Source organism: Glycine soja, chromosome 9 (assembly GCF_004193775.1).
Source record: "Glycine soja cultivar W05 chromosome 9, ASM419377v2, whole genome shotgun sequence".
NCBI lineage: Eukaryota > Viridiplantae > Streptophyta > Magnoliopsida > Fabales > Fabaceae > Glycine > Glycine soja.
Window position 1 is genome coordinate 40,866,591 of NC_041010.1, and position 10,307 is coordinate 40,876,897.

General features: G+C 32.2%; 1 protein-coding gene across 1 annotated transcript; it reads left to right on the plus strand.

The window, feature by feature from the left end:
* Positions 1-4,827: 4,827 nt before the first annotated feature.
* LOC114368934 (KH domain-containing protein HEN4-like) lies at positions 4,828-9,897 on the plus strand. Its single transcript, XM_028326231.1, has 7 exons — positions 4,828-5,700; positions 6,552-6,977; positions 7,183-7,458; positions 7,938-8,132; positions 8,241-8,320; positions 8,841-8,952; positions 9,517-9,897. Exons 1-7 carry the CDS (start codon positions 5,095-5,097, stop codon positions 9,655-9,657), a joined length of 1,836 nt encoding a protein of 611 aa, XP_028182032.1. The 5' UTR covers positions 4,828-5,094; the 3' UTR covers positions 9,658-9,897.
* The last annotated feature ends 410 nt before the right edge of the window (positions 9,898-10,307 follow it).

The following is a 10,307-nucleotide window of genomic DNA, read 5'->3' on the forward strand; positions in this document are numbered from 1 at the left end:
TGACACATTGAAAAAATCATTTAAATATTTAATAGAAAGTATACTTAATTATAGATAAACAAAAAATTTAAAGAACTCAATTGACAGAATTAAAATGTGTGAGATCAAAATTAATGTGAGAAATAAAACTAATTTATTTCTGGGGTTGATCAGGAGTTAAATAAAATCTTCAATAAATCACGTGTTGAATGTTTTAGATTTCATAAAATGGAATCATGAATATGTTTCTAAACGTTAATAGAAAAGGGAAATAGTTAATCCTTAACGATGGTAAGTGTATACAAGTTACAGTAACCACATGAGTCCTCTTGTTTTTATTCTACAGTATGAAAGAATTTTGAAATACGATATTGAATATTGGGGAATAATGATGCATGAGTAAATAACGAATGTCTTTCGTTGCAATTAAAATAGCATAATATCAATTTTCACAATAAATATTATTTAAGCGTTTATGGACAAACTTACAGGTCGGTCTAATTTTTATGGATTGAACTAATAATTAAACATTATTAATTTAAATAAAATTAAACACAATATATTTTTATTATTATTTCTGTCACAAATAAACTGGATACTTATCTATATATCGAAGGATCCTCTTTGATAGTTTCTTGTTAAAAATTTTAATGGTGTAAGTTTGAAAGAACGAGGAAAGTACATACAAAAGATACTTTAACACTAAAGTGAGGATTTGACTTAAAGTTGTTTAATAATATTTAGTGAATATTCAAGAAGGAATTTGTTCTCTTAACTGGAGATTCTCTCCTTTTTATATTGATCTTATTGGGACTACACGTCTTGATTATCGTTTAAATAATATGTTTCTTAATTCCGATACTTTTAATCAAGTAATTATCCTTAAGTGAGTTTATAACGATAATCATAATTGAATGATACACTTCATTTGCATATGTTGACGGTCGAAACCTGTTCTACAAAATGTGAGTATATGACCAAGAGAATACTCAGTTAGATGTTTTAGGTGTGTTCTCGTTCTAGCTAAATATTTTATCCAATATAATTATCATTGTGATGAGAGATTCTCATGTTAACTTTAAAATTAATAATGCTTTGTTAAAATATGTACTTTAATACAATAGTGAGCTTAATCCAAAATTAAATTTTAACTATTATAGCAAGCATATGAAATAATTGACTTGTAATTCTTAACGATGTTATTTATGATTTGAATTCTAACTTGAGTATGTAATTGGCTATTTTTTTATGGTGGATACTTGCTACCTATGAAAAATAAAAAATCAAAATTTTAATCGTGGCATCTCTTTAAGACCTTATTTGGTTTCGCATTAAGAATTCCGTTTGTTCACATTGAAAAAACTTACTTTAATTGTGCATTCTCTTTAAAACCATGGCTTTATAGCTTCATGCATTAGTAATTATGTGATCCATGATTTTGAAATTTCAAACAAAAAAACACCTTATCCATTGAAGTCGCATATGGAGTTCTTACAAATTTTGACACTTGATATGGAAACACATCATTTTAGAATTGTTCTAATTTTATTTACTAGCTGGAGACTAGAGCAAAGCAATGTTTGTTTTCTTTAAACATTCGACATGGGGAATATATCTTCAACTACGGGTTCTTTTATTTCTTGGCGGCTGAAGATATTTTTGTTAGCCTTTCTGTAATTGTGTCTGCAGAGAGGCAACTTCCTTTGTGTTTGGGAGAATCCTTCCATTCAAAGATACTTAAGATATATGCAATTTAAAAATATTTGTTCAACTTTTGATTTAAAAATGATTGAGGGACGATACAGAATAAAAAATGGTGGACCGAATAGATACTCAAAAATTTGTAACTCACTAGATTCAGATATACTTTTTCATCCCGTGTCTAACAAAAATAAAAATATAATACTATATCTATTCACCTCTCTCATCGCCTCCTTCACGTCTCTCGTTGCGAATCTCTAGAAGCACTCCTCCCTCTCCATTCTTACCCTCCCCAACGCCTACCTCACCACCGACGATCACCTCTCTTGCCATCACCTCTCCTTGGTCGCCCTCGCAGACGTCCTTCACTACCACGTCCTCTCCTCCTCTAGCAAGCTCACCACCACGCTCCTTCAAAGCACCGGTTGTGCCACCGACAACTTCAACTTTGTGAACCTCGCCCAGGACTCCCAATCTGGCATCATCTCGATCCGCTCCCTCGCACTGTACTCCCCTTCCAACACCACCATCCTTTCCTTCATAAAGAAGCACAACGGTGTCAGAAATCCTCGCTGAACTTCCTCCTTGCCGACAAGGACACTCCATCGGTGGCTGGTTCTTTTTGTTCATCATGAACCACCCCATTATGGACGAGAAGATCCTCGCGGAACTAACAACGATGCTTACTTCCACTCACGATGGCGACCGACGGTTTGGACAGAGGAGGCAGTGGACTTCAAAGAAGTGAACAAATCAAACATTGCACAATACAAAGGATATTATAGTAAAGTTTACATTATTTTGTTTAGTACGTAAGTACATTAAACAAGATATAATAAAAATTTACTTGTACTGTGCATCAATTACCAAACAACTTAAAGTATAAAAAGTTATCCTTTGATTTAGCTACTTGCTCAGTGTTGTTTAATTTGTTTTGTCTTTTTAGCAAATCAAACGCACCCTTAATTTAAAATAGTTTAAGTTTTACATAAATAATTTTAATTTTATAGTTAAAAACTTAAAATTTAGGAAAAAGAGATGAAGTTCTAATTTAAGTAAAAAAAAAGTTTGCGAGTTTAAAAAAGATTAAATTATAATTTTTGTCCCCCTATAATTTTAAACATGTAATTTTAGTCTTTCTATTTTTAAATCAAGACATTTAATCTTCCTAGTGTAAAAAATAAGTAATTTTGGTCATTCCTTCAATTAACTATCTAAAGTCAAACAACACTTATCTGAAAAAAGATTAAATAAAGTAAAAAATAAAAAATATTTTAATAAGAATTGAACTTATAGTTATTTATTTAAGACAAAACAATAAATCACTAAGATATTTATTTTATTTAGCTAATTCCATTAATATTATTTTCTATGTGTTATTAATCAAAAGTTATTATTTTTTTAAAAAATATAAAAATTTATAAATTAAAAATGTTTAATATTTTTTTTAATTTTATGTTAATAATTAGAGTAAAAATAATTTGTATATTAAAATTAACTTAAAAAAATGTAAATAATTTTCATATTAATTTATGAAATTTAATTATAAATTAGTAAAATAAAAATAAAAACATGTAAACTATTCAAAATAAAACATATAAAATGATATAAAATTAAAATAAAAATGCTTATATATTAAATATATTTTAATTATAAATTTTGATAATTTTAAAAAATAATAATAACTCCTGAGTAATAGTTTTAATATAATTAACTAAAAAAAACAAATGTGTCATTGGTTTATTGCCTTATTTATAAATAAATGACCACTAAGACATTTTTTTATTTTACTTAATCTATTTTTACAATAAGTGTCATGTCAATTGCCTATATAACTTAATTTTAAAAATAAAAGGAGTAAATTTCTTAATTTAAAAATAAGGAGACAAAAAAATTGTCAAAAGTATAGGAAGATCAAATTTAGTTTAGCTTTTAAAAAATCTTTATATAAAAAAGTTTAGATTTATTTCACTTTCAAAACAAAGAAATGAATATGAGCTTGAATTTGGGAAGTGTCATTTACAAAATGGATGTAAATATAAAATAATTAAAACATATTTTAGGCTATTAGTATTTATAAAAGAAAGGTCTACTGATAAAAAGTTCACATATATTAGTAAAATTATTGAACATATTTAAAGTAATTTATTTTTAAAATTTATTTTAAATCTTGTTTGTCGTTGAATAGGCTCTTGTCATATGGGAGAACTTGTTTTACTTTAGTTAACCAATTACTTGGAATTAGTTATTGATTTTACTTAAGAGTGAACTTTTTTTTCCAGAGGAATTACGAGTGATCTTAAACGTGTTTATCGATCAAATTAATCTAATTCAATTCCCTAATGTTCCTATACTTTTTTTTTATCTCTGTAATTTTGTAATTTAAAAATATTTTTCAATTGATACTTTTATTTTACCTTATTTTTTTTTGAAAAAAACGAAGTAAAAAGAATATAACATAATTATAAGAATAAAAAACTTAATTAAGTCAAACTTTAAAATCTCCGTCACCCTCGTAAAAAAAAAACCCTATGGACTGATTGACTGGTTGACGATTTCGTACAAGTGGTTAGACGATGAACAAAGTCACTCATTTGAGCTTCTTACAACAATCAGATTTTAGAAATATTAACGGTTTCAGAAACTTTCATTTTCTATTTGACGTCCGTCCTTCACTTTTTTTTTTTTTTACTACATATTACATCATTTATTACATTCATCTTTTATTTATTTTTCTCATCCTGTTATCATATAGAGATATGACTGTGTATCAGCACTTCGAAAGGTGCAAGTGCTGATATTTGATTACTCACAAATCACAAGCATTTTATCAATATTTTCATTTTTTTTACTTCTTATCGCGTTGTACATTAGTAGTACCAACGATAGTAACTTACTCCAATCTCAAGATATTTTCCTTCTTATAATTAAACATCAATTATACCACGTGAGATGAAATATATGGAATCAAGTAATGAACGTTGCACGGCAGATTCAAGATTCAGATTCGAATTCTTTTACCTTACCTCGAGAATTGGGCTTATTATTACAGTGTGACTCCAACAGGCACACTATTCATTCCATTACAAGACATCAATTATAACATTAAATAGAAAATAGTAAAAAAAAAAACAAAAAGGTCCACGAATCCTCAAAGACACTTCCGCGTTGCTTCCATTCCATATGTTCCATTTCATCACTCCACCCTCTTTTTCTCTCGGGAATCAGTAACTAAAAGACAACCAAACCAAACCAAACCATGAAGAAACCCTTAACCTTAACCCTAACCTTGTACCCCTCACTCTCTCCCTTTGTCGTCCCTTCCCTCCGATCCAAGTGAGCAACTCCACTCAACTCCACTCGCGGCGCGTGACATGAAAAAAAGATCCCACGCTGGAACCCACAGGCCACGCAATGCAAGACCCCGCCACCTCCGACACCACCGATCACCAAACGACGCCGTCCCCGTCGCCCTCGCCGAAGCGCAAGACCACGACGACGACGACGACGACTAACCGTTCTAACAACAAGCGCCCCGTGTTCAAGGTCCTCCCGGGGCAGATCGCGTTCCGCCTCGTGTGCCACGCGTCCATCGTCGGCGGCCTCATCGGCAGCTCCGGCTCCATCGTGTCGCAGCTCCGCCGCGAGACCGCCTGCAAAATCCACTGCGAGGACTCCCTCTCCTCCGCCGAGGACCGCGTCATCCTCGTCATCGGCTCCGTCTCGCCGCGAAAGGGCCTTCAACTCGGCGACGGCGGCGAGGTCGAGGTCTCCAGCGCGCAGGAAGCCATCGTTAGGGTTTTCGAGAGGGTTTGGGGCCTCGAGGCCGAGAAAGGCGTCAATTCTAACAGAGCCGTTAACAGCGAGGTTTTCTCGAAGTTGCTAGCTCACACTTCGCAGATTGGTGCTGTTGTTGGCAAAGGAGGGAAGAACATAACCGCCATTAGGAACAGTACCGGTGCCAAAATTAGGGTTTGTCCTCCTCCGCAATGCGCCACTAAAGACGAAGAGTTAGTTCTAGTAAGTTTTATTGCTATTACTGTTAATCTGTTATTAATAGAAACTGTGTTTTTAACGGTCAACGTCTTGGTTAGTGTTAATTTAGAATAAAAATCTTATTACAATGTCTGAGTGAATTCGGATTTCTAGTGTTAAGTTGGAATAAAAATCTTATTACAATGTCAGTGAGTGAATTGAGATTTCTATTTGGAATTTCTTTGTTTTGTTCCTACATCTGGATTTTATCTGATAGAACACGTTTTTTTTTTTTTTTTTTGCATATGCATATAATTTTGGGTCCTACAGCCTATTGAATGCTTTCAATTACTTTATATAAACAAAAAATTATATATTTCTGATATAATACTTTTTTTAATAATACTTTATATTTTGTTTTTCTTTTCCTTAACCAGTATTAGCATTTACCTATAATTTTATCGGTGGTGTCAAATTGCCTACAAAGGGATTTAGTGAGGGATTTAGTGTGTGTTTGGGTGAAGGTATGGAAAATTGAGGTTATATGATTTATATTTAAATATTTTTATTAAAAAACAAGTTAACAGGAAAATTCCGTGTAAATTTTTTTTGTCCACCTTAAAAATTATTTAAAGTTTTTTCAACTCAATTAATTTTGTACTTAAAGATATGCAAAACCAAACATACAAATATTTACCTAAAATCATGTTAGCTAATATTTGAACCTGATTTTTTTTATCATCTAATCTAATGTGAATCCAAACATGCGAATTATCCTAGTTCCATGTTCGGGGTTTCTTTTCATGAACTTCAGAAATAACACCATACCATTGTCATTGAAAAATCTCTATTTTGAAATTCTTTTTTCTTTATCTGGGTACTTGTTTGATTGACAGATAACTGGTGGAATTTTGGCTGTAAAGAAAGCACTGATTTCTGTATCTCATTGTCTTCAAGATTGTCCGCCATTATGCAAAGTTCCCGTTTCTTCTAGTATACCCACTGTTAGCTCTTTTGATAGGTCGTCCTCTGATCCAAATGCTGAACTTTTTCCTCGCCTTAATTCATTGTTAACCTCCATGGAAGGTTTATCTATATATGAACGGACCACAAACTCCAATGAATCCTCTAACCGTGACTCAAAAGGTGGAGAACACGAAGTTGTGTTCAGACTACTTTGCTCTAATAATGTAGCTGGGAGCGTGATTGGCAAAAGAGGGGCTATAGTCAGAGCTCTGGAAAGTAAAACAGGTGCTTCTATTATCTTTGCAGCTCCTTTAAGCGAGCATGCCGAGCGCATTGTCACCATTTCTGCTATCGAGGTCAGTCATATGAGAATGTTCCCTATGCCACAACTAACTCAGGCTTATAGAATTTTCAGTGTTTTTTGTGTCCTCTTTCATGTGCATATGTTCATGCAACAACGCGTAGTCATGCATTTGGTAGATCTGTTTGAAAACACATTTTGGAATTTCATAATTTTTATAGTTGATTTAACACTGCCTTTTTTTTTTTTTTTACATCCAGAGCCTTGAATCTTGTAATTCTCCTGCACAAGATGCTGTTATTCTTGTCTTTGCTAGAATTATTGAAGATCACATTGGAAAGGGTTTTCTCCAAGTCTCTAGTATGGAATCACCTGTAACTGCAAGGCTTTTAGTTGCAACAAGCACGGTAAATAGCTGGAGTGGCAATGAAGGTCAGGTGATTTTAGAATTGAGAGAAGTAACTGGGGCTGACATACAAATATTGCATGGAGAGTCAGTTCCTAACGGTGCTTCAGATGACGATGTGGTGGTGCAGGTACACTTATAAATTTATATAATTCAAGTTAACTTTTTTTAAAGGATCTTAAGAGTTTAAATTTATTTACCCGATGGCATGAGCTTCTGTAATTTTTTTAGATCCTGATTTTGTTGCCATATGCTGATGTTCTTTCATTAAAAAAAATGAAAAATAAAATGATCTGTTGCAAAATTTTCAATTTAAAATTTTCTAATATGGAAGACATTTTGTGACGGTATTTCTATAAAATATGTGGAAAATATCTATTACTTCCAACAAAAAAAAAGTATTCATGTGTATCACTCTGTGATTGGTGGATTTTGATGCTTTTGTGTGCCGATATAGGTTAGGCCTTAACTGATAACAAATATCTTATCTTGTTGCACTGGGTTGAGGCATTTGAGCACTCAGAATAGACTGATTTTCTTGTTATGGCTCCAACAATCTTTTGTTAGTGTCTCCTAGTCAAGTTTATACAGAGAAGTGGTTTCGTGCAGATCACTGGAGAATACAGATGTGTACAAAATGCCCTATATAAAATTACTTCTAGAATCAGGGATAATCTTTCACCCAATGAGGCGGTTACTGAAGCAAGACCGAAATCCAATTGGAAAGTGAATAAGGATCCTGTAAAGGGTAAACCTTTTTCCCGTGGAAAATCTGCGTTTCCTTCTGGGAGGTTTCTGCCACGGGTATTCTTCACCTCCTTTGTGTTTATTGCGTTCCAATTTCTATGATAACTCTTCCAATTCTTCCAATGCTCATAGGATGAGATTGATTGGGAGTTTGTATATTTGCAGAATGCAGGGGTCCATGCTGAAACAATATTACAAAATGGAGAATTACATACGGATTTAAGTGAGAATTTGGAACGTGGGAGGTTAGTATAATGCTGCATGCCACGGACTACAATGGCTTGGCGTCATTTTACACCTTTTCCTTTTTATTGTTCCGGTCTTCGTAAAGTTGAGCATTTGATATATATAGTAATTGCCTAAAATTTCTCTTTAGAGAGTTTGTGTGTTATTTGTGATAGTGATTTCGTGTATAGAGATTAATCTTATATGGGACTGGGTACAGAAATGAAGCAGATAGACATATCATCGATATAGCTGGAAGTAGAGAAAGGGGGTTGTATAATTAATGATTTTGTTTTTCAATTTTTGTTGAATTGAAAAAGATTTATATAGGTTACATTATCATATAAATATTCAATTAGTAATATCTTTGATTCCTAATTATTTGATGTAGAGCCCAATGGCATAATATATTAACTACAACTACAAGTCGATAAAATAAGTAACTTAGTGCTGGATAGACAAAATGTATCAATTTGTTAAGATATCTCCTGGCATCTGATCTTTCTCTTAACCTTTGTGCTTGATAAAATCCTTTGACAGAGGAAACATGTTTGCTACGGTGACAAATACTACTGTGGAGATAATAGTTTCTGAACACGTCTTTGGTTCTGTTTATGGTGAAGATGGTGGCAATTTGGATCGAATCAGACAGGTGCTTAATTATTTCCTTAAGAAAGATATGGTGGATTATTAGGTTGAGGTGAATTGTGGTTGGGTTTTAATTTTTTCTTATTAAATGATGTGATTTGATTAAAGGTGGCTTCTGATTAATAATTTTTATCAAGGTAAAATACAACATTTTTTTATTAATAATATCTGGGTAAGAAACTTTGACTCCATTTTGTTACATTTGTTGGGAGCAATTTTTCGTTTTTTTGTACTATGGTATTTATTGGCCATTATCAAAGTTTAGCTTTGACAGCTATATTTATTAATCGACATATTTGTTTGTAAGATTGTAACCTGCCGAAAATTTGAGTGAATATGTTATTATCTATATTTGCTTTTGAAGCTTACACGTGCTTGGACATATTCACCCCCAAGATATAAACGAATTCAGATTTGTGTTTAGTACCCTATAATCAATATGAATCTTGGCTGTTATTATACTACTAGTATCACTGTTCTATATAGCCACTTGCTCTAAATATTTCTAGATTGCTGAAATGGTTTAACAATGATGTTGGTATTAATGTGTCTAGTATTTTGGGACCAGATTTCAGGTGCAACTGTTACGGTTTATGATCCTTCCGTTGGTACAAGTGGAGGGAAAGTTGTCATATCTGGGACACCAGATCAAACCTTGGCAGCGCAGAGCTTGCTTCAAGCCTTTATTCAAACGGGAGAAGTAAGCTGATGGAAAGCTGCATTTCATCATCAGTTGATGCCATGAATGGTGTATATAGTTATGTCAATGTCACACGACAACCTTCCCCTTGTGAATACGGATTCACTCTTTTTTTCTTAAAGATGATGCTTGCCTCCTTATAGACTATAACACAGATTTTGCTCTCTTTCTCTCCCTCCCTCCTCCACACTCTGTCTCACTTTTAATTTAAGGTTCACCATAGTACCATTTTGCTCCAAGACCCATTTATATTCATCCTCACCCCCATTTCTGTCTTTTTATATATATATATATATATATTAATATGCCCATTGTCAATAGAGTTTGCAGAAAAAAGAAAAATAAAAAGACAAGAATGATATTTTTTTTTGGCAAATATAAAATAGGTTTAAATATTTTCTTTTCCTTGTAATTTAGTATTTTTTTCATTTTCATTGTTATATTTTTTTTTTGTTTTAGTCCTTGTAAAATATTATTTATTTTGAAATGTTAAAAAAAGTGTTTGGAACAATGGAAAAAATATTATTTAAATTCTAAAGGGTTGTAAGGACAAAAAGAAAATGTTTTGTAAGAATTAAAATGATTTTTTTATGAATGAAAATGAAAAAAAATATTAAATTATATAGATAAAAAATGTATTTTAACATAAAAAAATGAAT

Coding starts and splice junctions, on each gene's coding strand:
- LOC114368934 (XM_028326231.1), top strand. CDS start 5,095: ATGCAAGACCCCGCCACCTCCGACACCACCGATCACCAAACGACGCCG. Junction 6,978..7,182: donor TCACCATTTCTGCTATCGAG/GTCAGTCATATG, acceptor TTTTACATCCAG/AGCCTTGAATCTTGTAATTC. Junction 8,133..8,240: donor CTGGGAGGTTTCTGCCACGG/GTATTCTTCACC, acceptor GTATATTTGCAG/AATGCAGGGGTCCATGCTGA.